Here is a 23249-nt window from a genome sequence, read left to right on the forward strand (position 1 = left end):
CCTTTCCCAACTGATTCCTTTCCTGCATTTTCTATTGTGATTTATGGCACCACCGTGTTTCACCCAATTTTAATTCTAAAGGTAATCCCAATTGCACCTTGAGAGAAATTAAAATTTTGGCATTTCCTATGTGATAGGATTGTTTTGACAGCTTCTAATGGGTTTCCAACATCATCTGAGTAATGGGAAACAATAAACATCATAAAATCTAGAATGTTGAATGCTTACTATTTGCCAGGCACCATTCTGTTTTGTCTAAATTAATTAATTTAATTCTCGTACAAACCTCACAAGATAGTTGAAATTTTCATCATCTCATTTTAAAGGGTAGACCACAAAGGCAAGTTTAAGATTAGGACAACTGGCCACGACCAACAGCTAATAAATGACTAAGCTAAGATTTGAACCTAGGCAGTCTGGCTCTGGAGTCTGTCCTCATAACCACTGGGCAAACTGCCTAAGTGTTAACCATACTTATACCTGGGGAGAAAAGTCCATGACGTTCATAATATTTCACAGAAGAGTCTAATCTGAGAGGTGGATCTATTCAAACCGTCTCTGCAGCACACATGGTGCCATCACCACACAACCTCGCCGCCATGTGTGTCCCCACCACACGTCACCATCAATCACACCGCTCATCACTACACGTTTTACCGCCACCTTTGCACGTCGGCACCACCACTGCTGCCTCTCATCTCTGCCTTTGGGTTTCTCTCCTCCGACCTCCCTGGCCCTTCAGCTCCCCGGAAGTGCTCTGCTGCTTCCTACCTCGGGGGTCTTCCCCGTGCTCCTGCCAGAAAGAGAGGCTCCTCCCTCATCTGTCTCGCTCCTCTTTGCCTGTTTAATTCCTGTGTATCCCTCATATCTTAGCTCCTTCCTTGCCTTTTAAGATTACACCAGCTGCCCTCAGTATAACTTTCTTACTCAACACCCCACCTTCCCCGCAGGACACTAACAACGGTGACGAAGCATTTGTGAAACTGTTAAAGTCTCCTTCCCCCGCTAAATTGTAGCCTCTATGAGGGATTCCCATTGCTCCTGTCAAGGAAGACCACACACTGTAAGGAACCTGCAGCCCAATCTCAGATGAAAAGGTTGAATTTTCAGAGCCAACAAGGGAATCTTGGGCTTAATATACAATAAAACAACGTTGGATCTCTGGAAAATTTTTTAAATACTTAATTAAAATAATAATTTGTGAAAACTTAAACAAAATTACCAATGATTAGTAGTCAAATTGGATTAATAATTTAAAAGCCCCATATATTAATCTTTTTGCTGTATAATGATAGCCACTTACTGAGCACCTACCATGAGTCAGTCTCTGAGTTGTGTGTGTGAGAGACACTTAATAATGCCAGCAAACCTCTGAGCCATGGTTTAGTATCCCCATTTTACAGATGAGGAAACAATCTTGGAGAGATCACGTGATTGCTCAAGACCGTTCAGCTTACGAGAGACAGATGGGGATTTTTCGGCCAGGTATGTCTGGTTCTAAAGGCCAGTTGTTTATTCATCTTGCTCGTAGCTTGCATGGTATGTCTATATTTCGACAAATCATCCACTCAGTTCTTTGAGAATCTTATTTGGCTAAAATGATGGTATGCGGTTTGGATGATTTCTCTCTAAGGCGAACATCAAACTGGTTGAGATATTATATCTAAAGCATTGATCATTGACTGTATCCTGGAAGGGAGGCTTTCTGAGTGAGGTGGGAAGAAGGTTTCACCTGGAGAGCTATCTGATTGGTGGGCAGTGGCAGTCTGCCATCCTCTGTGTAGAACAAGATGTTCAAAAGAGAACAAAGAGAAAGAGAAAGCAAGATCTGTTAGCAGTTTCTGCTGATGGTTCGGAGGTGTTGGAGCGGCAGTAGGATACCAAGCCAAACTGGTACTAACAGATGCCTTTAAAACTTAAATGGGTAAAAAGTCGTCTTACACTTGGGGAAAAAAGTGCATGATAATGCATGACACAAAACTGAGCAAGAACTAATATTTAATAGATTACAGAATAGAGATTGAAAACTATCTGATCACATCTGCATCCTGGGCATGAACCATCAATACTGAACTCAACAAGGACTAGAAATAAAGTCTTGCAACTCCAGTCAAAAAAAATAATAGATCCCAAACTCGAGGTTGTGAGAGGAGCTTTGACTTGGAAGTTTTTCATATGAAAATATCAACCACAAGATGCTGATGAGATGACCTGACCGATAAGCCCTCCACTTCCTAGACTGTAGCATTTGATGGTCGTTGGTCTGGGGGCTCGAGGTGTAAGAATAGCGTTAACAAATGGAGCGTGTTCGGAGGTGAGTAACTAGCATATTGGGAAGCCTTATTATAGGGAACATAAAAGGACGGGCCTTCAGACTTCTGCAGGGTTTTCTTAAAGACGTGGTATCAGACTTGCTCAGATCCAGTGTCAGTGGGTGAAAAGCATATGTTGGCATGAAAAGATCTTACAGTATAAAAATTCTGCCGTACTTTTACATTCCACTTTGTTGGACGTTACACAGAATTGAGGGTGACCTGGACAATCTGGGGCCTGTGGTTAATTTAGGGGAGTCCCTGGGAGTCCAGGGAATTTGTATATTTTTCAATATAAAAATGCACTTCATTGAATTCTCTATAGTGGAATAGGCTACCTCTAGGTTCTTCAATTTTCTCACCTTAAAATGAGGGGACTCAATAAAATCATCTCTAAGGTTTTTCCCAGTTCTAAAATACTCTACTTTTACAGTTGAAAATGACGAGGGGGAAACATTTTTACTTAAATTACATTAATATAAAACATAACTATTTTTATTAAAATTCTTATATATAAACACTGAAGCAAACTTTAGCTTCCTTATTCTGAATTTTTCCTTAAGAGGTATGTGATTTTCAGTACAACAGTTTAAATGCTGTATTGATATTGATGTCAGGCTGCCAGTGGTCATGCAGACTGAAACGTGAATGTATTTACGTGAAAAGTCTTATGCAAGTCCAAAAGTTCTTCTATATTTTTACATGCTCAATGGCTCAACTTTGTTGAAAATTAGAATTGGGGCTGGCCTGGAAAAATAAGAGACCCATGGTTGTGAATCTTATGAGAGTTCCTGGGAGCCTAAGGGGTTTATATAGTCTGTAGATAAAAAACCAAATGAAGTCTTGGGTCCGCCAGCACTACAGAGCAAACTCCTGGTGGGGGAGTTCGGAGATCTTCCCTTGCAAATCCCACTGGAATGAAATCACTGCAGACTGTAGATTTTTGCCAAGTGACTGGTTGATCCAGACCCAGAGATGTGACCAAACAAATTAAGACAGGGAGGTCTCATCTCAGCTTTTTAGTTGAGTGTTTTCTCTTTGCCTGCACCATCAGGGTGTCTCAGAAATTCTTTTTGCCCCAAAAGACCCTTTCAATATATTGGTCACCATGAGAGAAAGAGAAGCATGACTGGAGAAACCACTCAAGTCTGCAGAAGGCACTGGTTTTAGCCTGGAAATTTCCTAGCTGGCAGGGCAGCTGGTGAAGAGGGAAGGAGTGAGATTGGGAGTCAGAAGTTCTGAGTTGGCCCCATTGGCTAGCTGTGTGACTTGGAGCCACTGATTTAACCTCTCTGTGCCTCAATATCCTCATCTTTAATACAAAGATAAGTATTAACACAGTCTAATGCCTATTTTTTCATGTCACATCGATTTAGAAGGATGACATTTGGTTTCATTCTAGTTTGGACCAAGGAGAAAGAAGTCTGAGTTTTGCCCAGGACTTTTGGTTCAATCTGGGGTCATCTCTGGGCAACATTTCAGTGGGAGGAAGTACCTGCTGGTCGTCTTCCTGCATCAGTGGCCATTCCTTCTCATACTTTTCTGCCAAATCCACCTCCTCTTCCAATACTCACGGCTTAATGCTCAGACCACTTCTTTCTCTATGCACGTTGGCTAGAGTATCTCATCCTAGCCAGACTTCAAATATCATCTTTATTTGGGGGCTCTCACGTTTACCCTCTCAGGCCTCTCCACTGAGCTCCCAACCCATTAACCAACTGCCCTACTCAATATCTCACAAGAACGTCTCAGAGGTGCCTCAAACTTGACGTGGCCCAAACTGAACTATGGAGCCTGACCCCACTCCACATCTTTCTTGTAAGCCTTCCACAGTTCTATGGATGGTACCACACCCGTCTGTTTGCTTAGGCAAGAGTTATCCTTGACGTCTCCTCTTTCCCTCACTCCCCACGAGCAGTGCATCGGTCAGTTCCATCAACTTTACCAAACAATGTCCTTCACCAGCCATCCTCTCCATCCGCCCTGCTATAAACCCATCCAGGCCATCATCCTGTCCTGCCCGCTAACTCGTCCCCCTCCTTCCCCTCTTGCATCCCCACTCCTACACAGTCTATCCTCTGAAGCAGCCAGAGTGTTTTCTCAAGCACCTCTCATTCCTCACTCTCTGATGGCTTCCCACTGTAACCAGAATAAAATCCAGAGTCCTCACTGTGCCTTTACGAGCCCGTCTTTCTCCAGTGGCCCCTTCCCATTCACTCTGCCCCAACTTTACTGGCCTGTCTGCCTCTAAAACATACCCGGCGCACTCAGTCTCAGGGCCTTTGCACTTGCTGTCACTTCTGCTTGGAAATATGTCTCCTTCTCATCAGGTGGGTCTCAACCCAAGTCTTGTCATCTCAGGAAGGCTTTCCATGACCACCTCTTAGAACAGTCTCAACTCCCACCTGCAGACCTCCCATCGCGTTAGCCTGTTTCATCTGCTTCATACCATTTAACAGGAACTGGAATTAACTTACTTATTTATTCATTTCTATGTTTAATACTTCCCTCCCCTCGCTAGATAGCAAAACTGCTTAAGGGTAGGAATTGAATATGTCATTCTCTGACATAAAACATCTCTCTCCTAAAACAGCTCCCAGCACGTGATAGAGGTTTGATATCTGTCAACCAGCAAATTGACAGCATAGCACGAGGCTCCATGAATTCTCCGGACTCAGGGAGATGAATCCATAGTAGGTATTAAGACGCTGCCTTCCTTACAGTTATATTATTTATGTTTAGACCAGTTAGGCTCTACATGATCCTTCAGGATGTTTTCAAAGAGAAAGCAGCAGAGAAATTCCTTTTTCTGATGACACAGGGCCTTAAAGCTGCAGGACACGGCTAGTTAACATCTCCAGATGGACAGCTAGTTACCCCTCTCAAACGGTTTACTTACATTGGCCCTTCACTCTGGAAAACTCTGGTACCTAACGTAGATGTGAAATACACAAACACACACACATACACACGCACACACGGCTTCTCCACATGTAACTTTAAAGTTGGGAGTGCATGGGGAGCAATGATCTGAAAGTCTGGTCCAGGGGCCCCGGCATCAGATTCACTGGAGGGGCCTTATTAAAAGTGCAGTTCCTCAGATCCCACCCAGTACTACAGAATCAGCATCCTAGAACTTGACCTTTTGAACAAGCTCCCCAAGTGATTCTCCCGGCCGCCGAGGAGAGAGAGCCCCGGAGAGGCACAGACCCAAGAACACCATGAGAGACCTACGTGCCAGGCTGCTGTGAGACCAGGGCAGCAGCAGGGCGACTGGCAACAGAAACACCGCTCTTCCGTCCCTCCGTCCTGTCATCGGCCCTGGTCTTTACTCAAGTCGATGGAGGAGCTTCAGGTGAGACTGCGCATATTCAATTCAGAAGGACCGAGTCAGGGCCTCGCTCTCTGTGCCTGCAGTCTCACAGCCCAACCTGACGCCCAGGTCACAATAGGGCACTGGGTGGAGCCAGCACAGTCCAGACAAGGCAGCCAGGGGGCCTCCTGGACCAGGACCTGATGATTCCACGAGCCAGCCCTCTGGGACGTGGAGGCCAGTGTGGAAGCGGGGACAGAGGCAGTGGGGCGGGAGGGCTCCACACCAGTTGGGCTCCTGCAGATCAGGGCATCTCAGACCCACTAATGCATCAGGAAAAAAGAGTTGAAGGCCTTCCTCAGGAGAAGGGACCTGAGGCTGCTGCCAAACAAGTCAGGTGATACAGCGGAGTGAGCACAGACTCAAGAGTCCTCCAGCAGAGAGCTCACATCACCAGTGGGACCTGAACTTTGAGCCTCAGTTTCCTCATCTGTAAAATGGGGATAATCATAATATTTCCATCAATATATTGTTGGATTAGTGAGATAGTGCGTGTATCTAGGACCTGGCAAATACCAAGCCCATGATTTTAATTCTCTGCCAATTTCATGTCTTCCAAAAAAGGAAGGCACATTGACCAGCCGTTTCTATGAATAGGACATGCATAAAGTACAGAACCCATGCATAGATGGGCTGCAGGGTGGCTTTTGTTCATATATTTCATTCATTTGTTCGTCCACTAGGTGACCTAGCACTTTACAGAGCATTTTCTATACGCCAGTCTTGGAGAATGATGCAGAGATAAACAATATTTGTTCTCTGTCTCCTAGAATCTGGGAGAGACATGTGAGCAGAGACACCACCTTAATACACTGGGACAAGTGTGTCACTGGGAGCTGCAGAGGGGCACCCAACCCAGTGTGGGGGGAGCACAGGTGTGTGGTGGGTGGGGAAAGAGGACACCAGGGAAAATTCTCTAGAGGAAGAAATAAGCCCTGTCTGGGCTGAGTCAATCCACTGAGAGAGATGATGTTAGGGAGGGGCCAGAAGGCATATGTTACGGGTTGAATGGTGTCCTCCCCAAATTCATCTGTTGAAGTCTTAACCTCTAGTACCTCAACATGTGACCTTATTTGGAAACAGGGTCATTGCTGATGTAATTAATTAAGATGAGGTCATACTGGAACAGGGTTGCCCCAGTCCATTGTGACTGGTGTCCTTACAAGAGGGGAAAATTTGGATACATAAACGCACACAGGGAGAGCGCCATGTGGAGATTGGAGTTATGCTGCCACAAGGCAAGGAACTGCCAGAAGCTGGGAGAGAGGTCTAGAACAGATCCCTCCCTTCCGAGGGGGCACGGCCCTGCCAACACCTTGATTTTGGACTTCTGGCCTGCAGAACTCCAGGCAGTAACTTTCTGTTGTTCTGAACGACCCAGTTTGTGGCACTTTGTTATGGCAGCCCTAGAGAACTAATACAGCATTCTAGGTGGGCAGAAAATGTGTGCAAAGGTATGGGAACTGTAGGAAGTTTTAAGTTAAACCATATAGAGTTGCTGGTTTAGTAGCTCAAAAATGGTCTAATACTGGCAAATTCGAATAGTTCAAACTAAAATGTTGAGTTGGAATAATGTGCAAGATTGAGCAGTAGGCAGGCCAATTTATTAAATAAAGTTCGACTCTGAATACAGTCTTCCCCACTATACAGCCACAGAAATATTCTCATGAGAAATCACCATGGACGCAACAGGTGTGTGGAGAACAAGTATTATTACTAAAGATTGGCAAGAGCTGTAGGTGTACATGTTTTCCAAAATTCTATACATAATGGACTTCCATTTTAGGGGAAATGACTATGGGACTTTTTCTTTCCCTAGCTCTTTTAAGGCTTTACAATTTATTTTTAAAGCTCTTGGGGATATCCTATCGGAATAAGCGAAAAGCAGATGAAATATTAGGAAGTTAGTTCATGTTATTGGATGTGGAGTTTTAACATAACAAGCATTTACTACCCATCTCATAGCTATAAGCAAAGCATTAGAATTCATCAACCTAACATATCTTTTCTCTGCCAGGAGGAGGCCTGAAATGGGAGACACAGCCTCCTTATCTCTGTTCTTTAGAAAACAACATGAATTTGAGCTCAGCAGAGAGAAACATTTCATTGCAGCTATAAGTGTTTGCAAACTTTGGGGCCCTGGAGGGCACGTGTTCACATGAGGTGGAACAGGGCATAGATAAAGAATTCCCAAGGTCACCAGGCTTAACCACGTGGCTTCCATGGCTGGCCTCAGAGTTCTGAACAGGATAACACAGCATATGCATGATCTATCATTCAGATCCCAAAGAATCCCCAAGTCTCCCAGCACATATGTGCATGAATTCACATTTTTATCAAAATACCATTGCATGAAGACACATGTCCACACCAAGACCCGTACACAATGTTTATGGTGTTTTTTATCCATAAGTACTAAAAACTAACACCCTACATGTCTGTCAGTTGAGTGGATAGCCGGTGGTCCATCCAGACAACAGCAATAGTCCTCAGCAATAGAAAGGAGCAGACCACTGACTGCAGACCACATGCTATAACCATGAACCGCCAGTGCCTTCTGCTGAGTTGAAGAAGCTGGATAACTGCTACCTTCAGTATGATGCACAGACAGGCAGAGACAGCACATCAGTTGTCGCCAGGGGCTGGGACTTGGGGAAGGGGGATGGGTTCCAAGGGGCACCGGGGAACTTTCTAGGGTGGTGAAAAGTTCTGTGTCTTGACTGTGGTGGTGGTTACATAACCATCTTGCACTTGTCAGAATTCATGAAACCATACCCCTTAAAAAGGTAATTTACTAAATTTAAATTATATGTCAAAAACCAGACTTTTAAAAAATGCCTTTGTGCACTTCAAAAAGCCACTGTGAACCACAAAAGAATTGCCTGCTTTGTCGAAAGTGTTTTTGTTGTGATCTCAAGGGCTGACCACTTGGGGAGAGATTCCTTTTTAATTCTGGCTTAGTCTGCTCAGGCTGCCATAACAAAATACCATAGACTGCTGGCTTACGCAACAAAAATTTATTTTCTCACAGTTCTGGAGGTTGAAAGTCCAAGATCAAGGTGACGGCCTACCCGGTTCCCCGTGAGGCCTCTCTTCCCGGTTTGCAGAACGCTGCCTTTTCACTGTGTCCTCTTACGGCCTCAGTGCAGGTTCACGGAGGGAGAGAGACCACTCTGCTATGCCTTCGTGTAAGGACACTAATCCTATAGGATCAGGGCCCCAAGCTATGACCTCATTTAACCTTAATTTCTTCCTTAGTGGCCCCATCAACAAATAGTCACACTGGGGGATAGGGTTCCAACATGTGAATTCTGGGTCCATAATAAATACCCAGCGGGCAGGACACTCCGGTGCCCCCGAGGCCGCAGTACCCGTTGGGGATCTTGCTCAGGTACTGCTGGTGGTAATCCTCTGCGTAGTAGAAAGTCTGTCCCTCCCGGATGTCGGTGGTGATCAGGCCAAAGCCGTGCTCTGACAGAACCTGTGGAGGGAAAGGCGCCATCAGGACCCGAAGCGCAGGGATCCTGGGAAGGAGGAGGGCCAGGAGGTCAGGATGGGAGGGGCAGACACGTGGCTGGGGGTGTGCAGTGGTCCTTGGGGCCCGGGCTCGGCCACTTCCCTGCTGGGTTATTCTGGGCAACCATCTCCCTTCGTGGGCCCCAGGGCGCTGGGGTCTGAAATCCGGGTTGGGTTTGATTGGGTTTGGTTCTGACTGTAAGTTATGCTCTACCCTCTACACCACCTCTGCCCCCGTGGGTGTCGGGAGCCCTGGTTTGGGCCCTGTGGGTCTGTGTGAAGCCACCCTGTTTCCAGGGGAAGCAGCAGGGCCGTGTGGCTCCCCGGCTGCCCGGGGGAGGCTGGGGTCCCTGAGGGGATGCGCGCCCGGCTGCGGTGAGAGGGGATGGCAGGGCAGGAGGGGGCGGGGAGGCTGCAGCCGCACCCAGTGCCGACCCCTCTGCCCCCTCACAGGCTGGACAGAGGGTCCCCCTCGCCGGCTGTGGCTCTGGGCAGCAGGGACCCTGCCAGGATGCCCTGGAGGGCAGGGGCCACCTGGGGTCCGGGCTCTGCCACTCCAGCCTGGAGCCTCTGGGCAGTGAGGGCAGGGGAGGACGTGGCCTGAGGGCCTGGTCGGCTCCTCACCGCCCTCTGTGACCCAGTTTAAGGCCCGGTGGCATCTGCTGCCAGGCAAGGAACACATGTAAACACCAGTGGGGGAGGAGAGCGGAGCTATTTGGGGCAGGAGACGGATGAAGAACTAGTCACTGTTCCCCGTGGATCTTAGCCCGTTTCCTTTCCCTTTTGGGTTTCAGCTGTGCCCTAATTCTTTCCCGGTACAGGCTGCTCGGGGTATCTGAGCGCAAGGCCGCAGAGACTCGACCCGGGTTCACTGATTCCATTTTGGACAGGGGTGCGCGGTGGGACCTCGGACTCGTGTCCCCAGTAAGGGAGCTGCTGTCTGCTGGCGGCCCGCTGGCTCATGGGGATGGAGTCATCACCTCTGCCAGGAAGGGCGGGTGGGTCTAGTCTTTGAGTCCAGCGTGAATCCACGGCCTGACCTTGTGCTGAGCCCTGTCGTGACTTTCTGAATGTCCATCCAGCCCACTGAGGTGGAAACAAGGAGGCTGATGACCTCAAAACCTCAGGCCCGGGGTGTTTAGGAAGATGACCTTGAGCAGGGGGAGTCGAGAGGGTCCCAGAAGGAAATCGAATTCCACTCGGCAAGTTGAAGTGAAGCTACTTTCATGAAGGGACAGAGAGCTGTGGGCATCGATCGTGAAGTGTCCCAGTGAAGGAGGGCATTTCAGAAACTGGCCACAGCCTTCAGCCACAGGGACAAGAACAGAAAGTCTAGTTGCTGGAATCCAGTGAGAACGGCAGGTACGGAGGAGAGATCCCAGCAGGAACTGGGTCAAAGAGGGACCCTGCCACTGGCAGCACAGTGGCCCCAGCCAGAAGGGACAGGGAAGAAGTGCCCCAACCCCTTCCCTTCCTACCTCATGCCTGCCGGTGCCTCCCATTGCCCAGGGCAAGCCACGTGACATTTAGGGTCCCCCAGGTGACCAGTCCTCAGGAGCCAGCCTCCCGGGACGCAGGGAAGGACAGCCAGGGCATTTGTCATGATAAAATGGGGACAAATGGAAAATCACCGCACAGCATCGTCTAGTGCTCCCTCCCAGAGAATAGAATTGAAAGCTGTGAGCCATTCTTATCTCAGGACGGGTAAAGATAGCCAGCTGCCCAGTAAGGCTTTTCATGGTGATGTGTTGGTCTCAGCCTATTGATAGCCCGGCTGTCAGCTAGGAACGCTGGTGGCACTCGTCCAGACCATATCACTTGCAGCCAGCCCCCGCGGATATCTCCCCCAATGTGTGGCTGGACCAGCCTTTGTGGTTCGTATTAGGATTGCAGGATGTGCTTCAGCAAAAACCATCAGGGAACTTTGAGGAACAAGATTTATTCCGCACAGGTCCTGGAGGGTACACAGCACACCTGAGGGGCCACACAGCCAGGTTGCAGGCAGAGAGAGAAAGAGAGAGATAACAGACCCGGGGATCTGCTTTTGTTAGGGTTGAAGGTAGGGTGTCTAGGGTCTCACGAGTTCATTCTTTATTGACTAATTTAAAGCACGCGACCAGGAATTAGGGTGCAGGAAGGAAGAAATAGGTCACTCAAGCAGTTATGTAGGTTACCCGGGGCTTTCTGGAAAAGGGACCTTCATGGGTGAGGACCTTCACAAGCCTGATTCCTTATCTGGTTGTTTTGCTAGTGGCTGTGTCATACAGCTGGCAATATGTTTATTCAGGATGGATGTCTTTCAAAATGGATGACTCAGCAACCAAAAACTTAAAATGTCAAGCACTTAAGTTACACATATATAATATACTGTGCTTAGGACTTTGCAGGTGTTGTCTCTCTTAATTCTCATAGTGACTATTTGAGGGATTGCTCGTCTATTTTCCACATTTAGTTTATCAGTGTGCCGTATATTGTATCTTGATGTTTAGCCCCATCTCTGCCTTTCTAAACTGTCCTAAGAATTGTAGTTGCTGAAAGCTGGTCACGTTTCTCAGAGTCCCAACAGGCTTCAAATTTAGATTCTCAGGCGAGTTTTAGGAGGCAGAAGACAGAAGCATTGTCTGCCCTTAGCACTGTACACAGGCATGCAGATTTCAGCAGAAGACGGTTGTGAGGTTTTGCCATTAACTTTGGATGTCCTCTGGCAAATTGTTACTCTAATGCTGAAGAGAATAATAAGATCATTAGCAGTGAGTTCCTATGATTCCTGAGGCTTACAGAGCTTCTCGAAGCAAGCAACTGTTTTTCCTGGTCTTTGCACTCAAACCCTTTTAATGGTTCTGTAAGCATCCATCTCTATGTACTATATCCCTTTCAGTTTGAGATACATAGAGTATTTTCTATCTTCCTGATAGAATCCTGACTGATACAGTTATTTGGTATTGAAAGTGGTTTCAGGAAATACAACTGCAAAGATGGGAATCGAAGATTTCTTGTCAGGCTTGATTTGATTTGAAAGCAGTAATGACCTCGTCACTGGTGGAAAATGCGATTCTGGGAGTCCAGGGTATGCAGTGTCAAAACAGTCTCTCAAATTATTACCTGTCATTCTTGGAATCCTATTAAAGGAGAACAAGTGGTTTTTGCAATAGAATTTTCTGGTGGAAGAGATAAGTACAAGGGCTACTGTCACCGAATGCAATGGAAAGTTTACCAGAAAAACAGCAACAATAATATAGGAGTTTTACATTTTCAACCCAAAGGCATCATCTAAGGCCCAGAGAAGTTTCTACAACTGCCCTAAAAGAATCTCTCATCTACTGTATCAAAAATCAGGCCCAGAGTTCTTCCTGCAGGTAGCAGAATGACTACATAACTTGAATTCACAACTTCTTTAGGTGCTTACATGAAAGGTGATTAATTGGGAAAGAAGGTGACCAAGAAAATTGCAATGGAATATTTGGATGGATTAAGATGAATTAGTGTACTTTAAAACCTCAAATCCCGGGACTTCCCTGGCCGTCCAGTGGTTGGGACTTCGCCTTCCAAGGCAGGGGGTGCGGGTTCGATCCCTGGTCGGGGAACTAAGATCCCCACATGCTGCACAGTGCGGCCAAAAATAAATAAAATAAAATAAAACCTCAAATCCCACTGAGCTTCCGTTCCTATTAGAAGCAGCCCTTCTACCCCTTTCTGGGAAGGCTAGTCTCCGTTTCCATGAAGACTTTATAATGACTTAACTGAAATACTTTCCCAGGGGGATGCTGATTCTCCCCATAACCCACCCCTACCACCTCTCAGGGCAGTCGGAACCATAAGTAGAGCCATCACAATGGACTTCATAGGGGATCAGTTCATCTGACCCGGCAGAAGATATTATACACATTAGAAGAACTGAGACATTCTGCTAATGTATGTTTGTAGACACCAGAGGTTTATGTGGGAGAAGAGATTCTAAAGGAGTTAAGCAAAGGATAAAGTAAAATGTGATTTGGCCAAATTTATCAGTTTGGGTGCACTTAAGAGAAAATCTGTGTTCAAATGAATTATCTGGAGCAGCTAGCAATGGCTCTGTTTGTTTAGTTGACAGACTAAAACCCTGGACAAAAATAAATGGCCTACATTAAATGGAATTCTTTTGTAGAACATAAAAGAAGGAATACAAAATCTTGGATAGGAATGTCAGAATGGATTTATTAAGGGTGACCTGCTCACCCATGCCCTAACTCCATCCCTTAAATGAGTCCTGGGGACACCATGTTAAATTAGGCATTGCAAAGTACATTTCCATAAGCAACATCAGCATCCTTGAAAGACCCTGTTGTGGCCGTCGTCTGTAGGCTGAGGATGATGTAACATGTAAGCTATCTTGTGGGAGGTTGATTACACTTGACTTCTTCCCTTGTGGAGTAAGCAGTAATTTTTCATCATAGAAATAGGCATTTATTCTGTATATGGATGTGTCTGCCTTGCTCACAAAGCTTCTGCCACCCCACTGAATGCCTAGTTATTCATCATGTGGTTTTCCACTGGGCACAACTTCTGATCAACTGATTTTAATGCAACAGAAGTGAGGCAACATGTTCGTGTCCGTGGGATTCACTGCTCTTACCACGTATCCCAGCACCCGGAAGCAGCACGCCTGCCAGAAAAGAGGAACGGCCTACTGAAGTTTCTGTAACTGAGTCTATTGAGATCTAACAACTTACGAGGTTGAAGTGCTCTTTTACAAAGTATGGTGCATCTCAAGGGCCAGTATTCAATATAATGTGCTGATTCTCCCATGACCAGAAAACATGGGTTTGTAAATCAAGGGTTAGAAAAGCAACTGGAATAGTAATTGATTCCAATTACTATTCACCTAATGATCTGCTCTAAAAGTATTTTGCTTCTTATCACAACTTTGAGCTGTGAAGGTTTACAAGTCTTAGTTCCTAAGGGAGGAATGCATTTATTGAGAAACACAGTGGATCTATCGACCTGAGAGTTGAGACTCCATCCTGGCTGCTTGGAGCTCATCAAGCCGTTGAACCAAAAGGCAAAGAAGGAGTTAATGTGTTGACTGAGATGATTGATGCTTCTTTTTTTTAAAAGACTTATTATTTATTTATGTATTTATTTACTTTATTTTTGGCTGCATCGGGTCTTAGTTGCGGCATGCGGGATCTTTCGTTGTGGCGCACGGGCTCTTCGTTGTAGTGTGCGAGCTTCACTCTAGTTGTGGCACACAGTCTCCAGGGCGCACGGGCTCTGTAGTTTGCTGCACGCGGGCTCTAGTTAAGGCATGCGAGCTCATTAGTTGTGGCATGTGGGCTTAGTTGTCCCCTGCATTGTAAGGCAGATTCTTTACCACTGGACCAACAGGTAAGTCCCTGATTGACGTTTATTATCGAGAGAATAGAGCTATGCTGCAAATAGAGTTTGGACAAGGAGGAATATGTCTGGGGGGGGGTGGTCCATGCAATCCTCTGGGGATGCTGTTAGTATTTCATTATCCATAGGGAGAAATTAATGGAAAAGTATGGTAACCCAATCTAGGCAAACCACCAAGAGCTCAGAACTGAAAGTTTGGACTGATGGCTGGGGGGCAGGTGCATGGAGGGAGCTGAGGTATGCTATTTACTAACTGTTTTTGTAAAAAGCTATTTAGATATTAGGGATAATAATTCTTCATCTGAAAAAATATTGTAATTACTTTACCCAATTTGTCAATTTCTTTTGTCTTGACATTCAGGAAATTAAAATGTGTTGCTGGGTCGAAACTTTTCCTTTATAAATTTTCCCTTAGGTGCTTAGAAAGTCATTCCCTTTGCTAAAAAAATTATTAGAGGAGTTTCTCTTTAAGGAGTCTGCCCATGCCCATCTGTCATGGTTGCCTTTGACATGGCATAAGAACATCAGTAATCTCTGGAGTCCCTCCGTAGCCACATCAGCTGTATCATTTGCTCTAATCCTTCTCATCCAATACTTCATAGGAAGAGTTTACCCAGTGGCCTTCTTCGGTTGATTCAGGGTGGATATTTCTTATCTCATCCCTTGCCCCTGCTTTTCATATTGTCTCTGAATTTTGGAATCCAGACTTGAAATATTACTCAGCCATAAAAAAGAACAAAATAATGCCATTTGCAGCAACATGGATGGACCTAGAGATTGTCATACTGAGTGAAGTAAGTCAGACACAGAAAGACAAATATCATATGATATCCCTTATATGTGGACTCTAAAAAAAGGGGGGGTATAAATGAACTTATTTACAAAACAGAAGTAGCGTGACTGATGTAGAAAACAAACTTATGGTTACCGGGGGATAAGAGGGGGAGGGATAAATTGGGAGATTGGGATTGACATATAGACACTAGCGTATATAAAAGAGATAACTAATAAGAACCTGCTGTGTAGCACAGGGAACTCTACTCAATACTCTGTAATGGCCTATATGGGAAAAGAATCTAAAAAATTAGAAGAGTGGATCTATGTATATGTATAACTGATTCACTTTGCTGTACAGCAGAAACTAACACAACGTTGTAAATCAACTAGACTCCAATAAAAAAATGTTTTAAACTGCAAAAATAAATAAATTAAATACATAAATCAGTTTGAAGGGTCCCTTTCTCTCACCTTTGCCCTTGACCTCCTTCTCTCCTCCCCACCATCTCCCCCACCTCCTCGGAGTCTCTCACATTCTCAGGCGAGCACACACATATGGACACACAGCCGTCACGTGCTCCCAAGGTCGTCTTGGGTGAATACATGGCAGTACTTCAGCACAGCTCTTCCAGATACCCCAGGCTTGCTTCAGGTTGGCTTCTTACATTGACACCCTGTGGCAGGCATCCTTCTATGTACTCTGGCTGCCTCACATACAGCATCTGAGACAAATGTTTGTTCTTATCTTAGGAGATTTAAAGTAAATCAGAATTCAGTGCTTGAATCCTTCATCCAGACTGTATTTCAATCCTCTGAGTTTGTTGCCACCACGTTTAGGAACATGTCAGGTAACTGGTTGCAATGGCTGAATTAATGTATTTTGCTCAAATCACTAATGAGAGCTCTACAACTAGGAGCATGTGAACAAATGATCAACATTCGCTTCCTGTCTAATGCTGACAAAGTGTTTAAAATGAAATGAAAAGAGTTGGCTGAGTACACTGAGCTTATGACAATAAATTAGGAGATATTTATTTTAGGAGATGTCACTTTCCAGAAACTGGCACTGTCATTTTTTTTTTTTTTTTTTTTTTTTTGCTCCTCCTCCGCTGTCAGAATATTGTACTTCAAGTCAGTTGTTCTTAACGTTTCTCTTTTCCCTCAGTTCATCCCCGGGTGAGTGCGGGGATACAGGGAACATAAATTAGCTCTGGCCCATCTTGCCCGCAGATCTTCTCTCCCCCGCCCCCCCCCCCGGAGCTGTCACTTCTTCCACACAGTCCCTGCCACCCCGACATTCCCCCGCACCCAGACTCTGACCCTGGGCAGATTTGGTCCTGGCCGCCGTCTTCTCCTGTCTTGGCTTCAGTTCAGCATCTCTTTTTAGGACCTTGGCGATGGTCTTCTTACTGTCGTCCTGGGCTCTGGTACCTCACTCTCTTCTCGCTCCACCTGGTACCTTGCACGCGGCTGTCTCAGTTCTCTTTCCAGCACCTCAACATGACCTTGCACATTTTCTTCTCAACACCCTGGGATGGCCCCTTCCAATGACCCTAAACACAGCAAAGTCCCAATCCTCGGCATGACACGTAGACCCTCAGTGATCTGGCGTGATCCACCTACGTTTCCGGCCTCACTTCCCGCTACTCCCCAAAGCCTTGGCTGTGCTGTGAGTAATCCTTGATTATTTTCACATCTGGGGCCACAATGACCTTCTTCTTTGCCTTCATGCCTTTGCAGTTCTTTTCTCTTTGCCTTAGATACATCCTTTATCCACCTGGGAAACTACGTAGCCTTCAACAGTTATTTTCTGCTCTGTGGTCCCAAAGCACCTTGAAAATGCTTCAATAGGGCACTGACCACATTGTGTTAATTACCTGTTGACATGTCTCCCTGACTGGACTAAAAATATGTGGTGGATATAAGCCATATCTTGCCATCTTCGCGTTGCTAATATTTAGCACAGTCTTTGAACGTGTTAAGAATTCAATAGATGTTTGTTGAATAAATAAGTGAACAAAAATGCTATACATTTCCTAAGTGTTTTGCGCACTTTATAATTTCAGCTTATACAACCTTTTGGAGGAATTCTGTACAAGGGTTCACTACCCATGATTTTGTTTAGTATTTTCTGTTATTTATCTCAATCTTAGCTTTTTAGATCTTCAAGTTGTGCTCTGGACATCTGGTTTAGGGAATCGAATCAGAAAGTCTTAGTTTGGTAGCCATGAACCTTGGACACATCCTGTACTCTCTCTCTTGAACTGGTTAAACCTGGAATAGTGGTGAAGATCTATCAATTATTCATTCATTCCTTCACTTAAGAAATATTTATTGAAAAGCAACTAGATATATGTATGACCTTAGTAGCAAATTTGGGCTTCAAACGCAGGTCTACTCATTTCTAGTTCAGTGCTAGTCCTTCCACATAGACTAGCCATCAAATCTAGCCCAGCCTCTTCTTCAAGGAACCTACAGACCTGCTCATTACAACAGTAACAGCTAACACTTTCTGTGGACTAGACACTGTTCTAAGTTCTTTATGTTATACATATTAACTCCTTTAATTCTCACTCATGAGTTGGGTTCTATATATTATTATCTTCATTTCACAGAAGAAGTAACTGAGGCACAGAGAGGTAAAGTAACTTTCTCACGGCCACACAGCTGGTAAGTGCTAGAACCAGGAATTGAAGCCAGGCATTCTGGTTCTAGAATCACTGGAAATTGGCCTTCAGTACACAGTTCTGGCCACTGTAGCACTTGGGATTCTTGTTTCAGGGTTGCTTATCAGGACACAGCCCTTTGTACTGAAAGATGCAACCTCTCTATTCTAACATACACTTTATATATCTTCTTCACACTAGACTCCATGAGAACTCATTGTTACTTTTCTGCCTTACGAGCATAAAATCCTAGGAGACTTTGCCATCAAGGATTTCCATTGGCTGTGCATTTTCCATGATGCATCAGCCTGAAATCCATCCCCAATTGTTTTCAGGCCCTGGAATGCATCTCTATTCCACTTCCCTTATGCAAATGCTCATTTATCATAGCTCCACCACCATTCTGCTGGATTACTCGGCCTCTTTGTTAATATATTTAGATATTTTCAGTAAAACTCAGTAGTTTCAAATAAAATTGAGTTTGTGGTTTGAGTTTTAAGTTGTAATATTCCTGTTGCTTTGTTGGAACTGTAAAATAACTGTAAAATAGTTTGGAGGAAAGATGGCTTATAAATACATTCATACATACTCACACAATACACTCATGCAGCAAACTGAGGATATTCAGACTATGGCCTTGTAATTTTATCAGAATGAAAGAAGACACTGAGAAATAACATACACAGCCTATTCTAGAGTTCCCCACGGTGCAGAATACTGTAAACAAAGTGAAAAGAAATCCACAGAATCCCACTGCTATCCACAGATCAGAGGGCAAGAGCCTGTGGCCCAGGCAAGAGAAGGGAAGGACAGGGCGTTGCTTCTTTTGAGCTACTTGACCTTTCCTGGAACAGTCTGGAGATGACAACCAACCATGTGATACTTCCTTCACCCACCTTTGACATGGCTTTTTTTTTTTTTTGGCTGCACCATGGGGCATGTGGGATCTTAGTTCCCCGGCCAGGGATCGAACCCAAGCCTCCTGCAGTGGAAGCGTGGAGTCTTAACCACTGGACCACCAGGGAAGTCCCTGGCATGTCTTCTTAATGGTCAGCGGCAACTAAACTTCACAGCAGATACTAGAGCTATCTTTGCAGAGAAAAAAATACATTCCAACTCAGGAAGTAAGAAAGGCGTTGAGTTCCAAGAAGATTACCACAAAGAGGAAAGAACTTCCTGAAATCCAAGGATACCCCTACACATGAAAAGATTTTATTTGAGCTGTTGGAACTTCACCCCCTGCCCTGGCCCCCTTCAGAGGGAAAGCATCCAATAAAATATCTCCAGATCTAGACTGGTCGTGATCCCAAGTCCCTCACCACTCTCCTCAGGCAGACTGAACAGATATTATAAATTATCAATATCCAGCCCTCTGGGTAAAGAGAAAAGATTATGGAAAGGCTTATATAAAAAGGGAAAGGCAGCAATGAGTTTCTATCTATACAGTATAAGGTGGAAGGCAGGTCTGTTGCAACTGGCCCCAAGTTAAAAGCAAACCAGCAAGAATATATAAACACCATGCAAAAGGGCTTCCCTGGTGGCGCAGTGGTTATGAATCTGCCTGCCAATGCAGGGGACAAGGATTCAAGCCCTGGTCTGGGAGGATCCCATATGCCGTAGAGCAGCTGGGCCCGTGAGCCACAACTACTAAGCCTGCGCTCTAGAGCCCGCGAGCCACAACTACTGAAGCCCGCACGCCTGGAGCCCATGCTCCGCAACAAGAGAAGCCACCGCAGTGAGAGGCCCGCGCACCGCAGGGAGTGGCCCCCGCTCGCCGCAACTGGAGAAAGCCTGCACGCAGCAACGAAGACCCAATGCAGCCATAAATAAATAAATAAAATTTTTAAAACCATGCAAAAAATATTACAAAAAAGGAGAAACAGAATGTACAAAATACACATGAATAATATATTTGTTTAGCTATTACCAGGAGGGAAGAAACAGGTTAGAGGTGTATCATGCAAGGACATTAAAGAAAACGTGGAACACTATGAAATAAGAGAAAGGGACGAAGTAAAAAGGAACTAGCAGAGACAAAGAAAAAATAAAGACACATAATAGCATTGAAAAATTAAAACCAGTTAGATGGACTAGGAAATTTGAACCAACTTTCTTGCTGAGGATAAATAAAAGTGTTAAAATATCACTTGCTTGAAAGCACTAGACAGCAAAGTTTGTGAAGAGTTATGGGCCAATATTTAGGAAGAGAAACAAATTTGTGGGCACCATTTGTGGAGAGTCATCTGACAGGCTGGGCGGTACTTCTGACAGCCTTGCAGGGTGAGGAGGGGGACCCCAGGACCCATCAATGGCGAGGGACCTCATGAATTCCGTGGCTTTAGTTAGGAGTTTAATGGTCTACACCCTAGAAATAAGGGTGCATCAGAAGTAAACCAGGCTGCAAGTAAGTGTACATGTGGAATAATAAGCACAAATTTCATCCCTCAAGAGCTGCTATAACATACTAGGCAGTAATATATGGTGCAGAAGCTTCACATACATGACACATGACAATTTGAGTGTCATGGATGTGAGGGACAGAGGTGAAGAAGAAAACGTTTTTGGAGTGTATTTGTAACTGTTAACATAATTAGATGGATAATAAGTAACAGAGGTAATCTTTATCAACTTCCCCAAAACATACACACACACACACGCACACATGCACACAAAACCGGAGAGAGAAAGGGAAAAGAAATGTGGAGGAGATGCCACAAATAGTGTGATGCTGGATTCAAACTTCAATGTATCAGTAATAAGTTAAATTGAATTGAATTAAATTAAACATATTTAAAAAACAAAACTATATTCTTTGTCTTTTGTTATTATTTTTGGCTTGAAATCTATTTTTTCTGATATGAGTACCCTCACTTTCCTTTTGTTTCCACTTGCATGAAATATCCTTTTCTGTCTCTTCACTTTCAGCCTTTGAGCTGAAATGAGTCTCCTATAGGCGGCACATAGTTGGATCTCGGTTTTATTTTCATTCATCCCACTACTCTGTGATTTTTGATTGGTGAATTCAATCCATTTATATTTGGAGTGTTTATTGATATGTAAGGACTGACTACTGTCATCTTATTGTTTGCCTTCTGGTTATTTTGTATCTTCATTCTTTTTCCCTCGTTTCTATCTACCTTTGTAAAGTGGTAGTTTTCCAAGGTGATTTGCTCAGTCTCCCCTTTTTTTATGCTTTGGGATTCTACTTTTGGGACTTTTGCTTTGTGATTACCATGTGGCTTACATAAAACATCTCTTAGATAAAACAGTCCTTTTTATGCTGATAGCTCCTAATCTTCATTTGCCTATAAAGTTTCCACTCTTTTACTCCTTGACTTTTATATTTTTGATGTCACAATTTACCTTTTTTTGTCCTGTGAATTCGTTGAGAAATGTTAGTACCTATAGTTATGTTTAATGCTTTTTTCCTTTAGCCCTTATACTATAAGTGGTTAACAACCATTCTCATATAGAGTTAGAGTTTTCTAATTCAGACTATTTTTCACCTTTGCTAGAGTATTGTGTGCTTTCGTTTACTTTTATGTCACTAAGTAGCATCTCTTTATTTCAGCACAAAGAACCTTTAGCATTTCTTGCAAGGCGGGTCTAATGGTGGTGAACTCCCTTAGCTTTTGTTTTTCTGGGAAAACCTTTATTTCACCTTCATATCTAAAGGATAACTTTGGCAGATAAAGTATTCTTTGCTGGCATATTTTATCTTATGACACTTCGACTATGTCACTTCACTCTCTCCAGGCCTGTAGAGTTTCTTCTGAGAAATCCACTGATAACCTAATGGGGGTTCTTTACAGTTACTTTCTTTAAAAAAAAGAAAAAAAGTTAATCTTGAACTCTACCTTATATTGTATACAAAATTTGAAACGAAACGAATTGTAAATCTAAATGTAAAAGATGAAAATAAAACTTTTTGGAAATAACATACGATAATATCAACTTGGGATGGGGAAATGTAAATTTAAGAAGTAAAATCATAAACATTTAGGAATAATAACAGCTAACAAATTTTTGGTATTTACAGTGTCTGGCACTGTTCTCTGAGCTTTGTGCATATTTAACCCTCACAATAACCCTAATATGGCCATTTTACAGATGGGGAAACTGAAATTCAGAGTATTTAGAAACTCCTTCTAAGGTCCCATAGCAAGTACTTGGAGGAAAAGTAATTAGAAAGCAGACAGTCTAATTTCAGAGCTTACACTCTGCTACAGGTCTGATTGTGTTTATAATTTTGGAATGAAGAGGTCCTTCTAAGACATCAAATAAAAGCCAAGAACCATAAGTAAAAATATTGCTGAACTTCTAACATAAATTTAAGATTTGTTTAGTCCAAAATAGAATTGGAAGAGTATTAAAGAATTAGGAGAAAAGATTTTGTAGCACACATAAGAGACAAAGGGCTAATATCATTAAAATCAAAAAGGTTCTGCCAATTGACTTACGATACCCACTCAAATAGAAATGATGGGAAAACTATACAAACAGGTCATTCTCAAAAGGATAAATAGAAAATGTTACTTATTTATAAGGCTGGGAGTTAGGGTAAAGGGTAGCCTTGTGGGCAGATACATTTCAGAAATACTGGATTAAATAAAATTAAACCACTTTCTCACTGTGAGATTTCTCGGAACCTTTAACATGTGGATATCCACCGTGACGCCAAGGAAAAGTACTGAAAGGAGCATTTCCAAATTTTGTCTAATCTTAGAGCTTTTTTGCTATGCAGTTTCTAACAGAACGTGCTTTGGAAACTGCTGTGTTAACTCGTTTGCTCCCCACAATAGCCCTTTAAACTTTTCCCACTTTATGAGATTACATAATCTAATAAGGTGCTCTAAATTAATAAGGCCCTTATTCTACCACAACTCTGCTGCTTCTCCCAGAGTATTGAGCCCAGAAAGATCCTTAATGTGTTTACAAGGAGGGCAGTGGAGACTGGAGAAGCAAAAGCATTTGCTAATTGTTGCTCCAAGTCCCCTGTTCTTCCAGAACTCTGGGTCCAGACACTGGGGGGTCATTTTAACTGGCATGTTCACTGAGCCCAATACATCTTCTTCGATTAATCAACTGTACTCTCCTCATTTCCTGAGCCATTTGCTCTGACTTAGCACCCCCTTGGGCCTCTAAATCAACTCTATAGGAGCCAGGTAAGAGGTTGCAGGCTTCTCCCCATCCTCCACTCTGGCTTAGACTGGCACAGACCTGGAGCTTCCT

At 44.1% G+C, this 23249-nt stretch overlaps 1 protein-coding gene across 2 annotated transcripts in view; it reads left to right on the forward strand.

The window, feature by feature from the left end:
- Positions 1-23249, forward strand: part of LOC309664046 (serine protease 55-like) — a 47318-nt gene that overhangs the window by 531 nt on the left and 23538 nt on the right. For both annotated transcript variants that reach the window (XM_082469005.1, XM_082469004.1), the window contains exon 2: positions 1404-1485. In XM_082469005.1, the coding sequence (XP_082325131.1) occupies positions 1404-1485 (82 nt within the window). The remainder of the gene's footprint in view (positions 1-1403; positions 1486-23249) is intronic.

The sequence above is a fragment of the Balaenoptera physalus genome (genome assembly GCF_965194825.1).
Source record: "Balaenoptera physalus genome assembly, chromosome: 7".
NCBI lineage: Eukaryota > Metazoa > Chordata > Mammalia > Artiodactyla > Balaenopteridae > Balaenoptera > Balaenoptera physalus.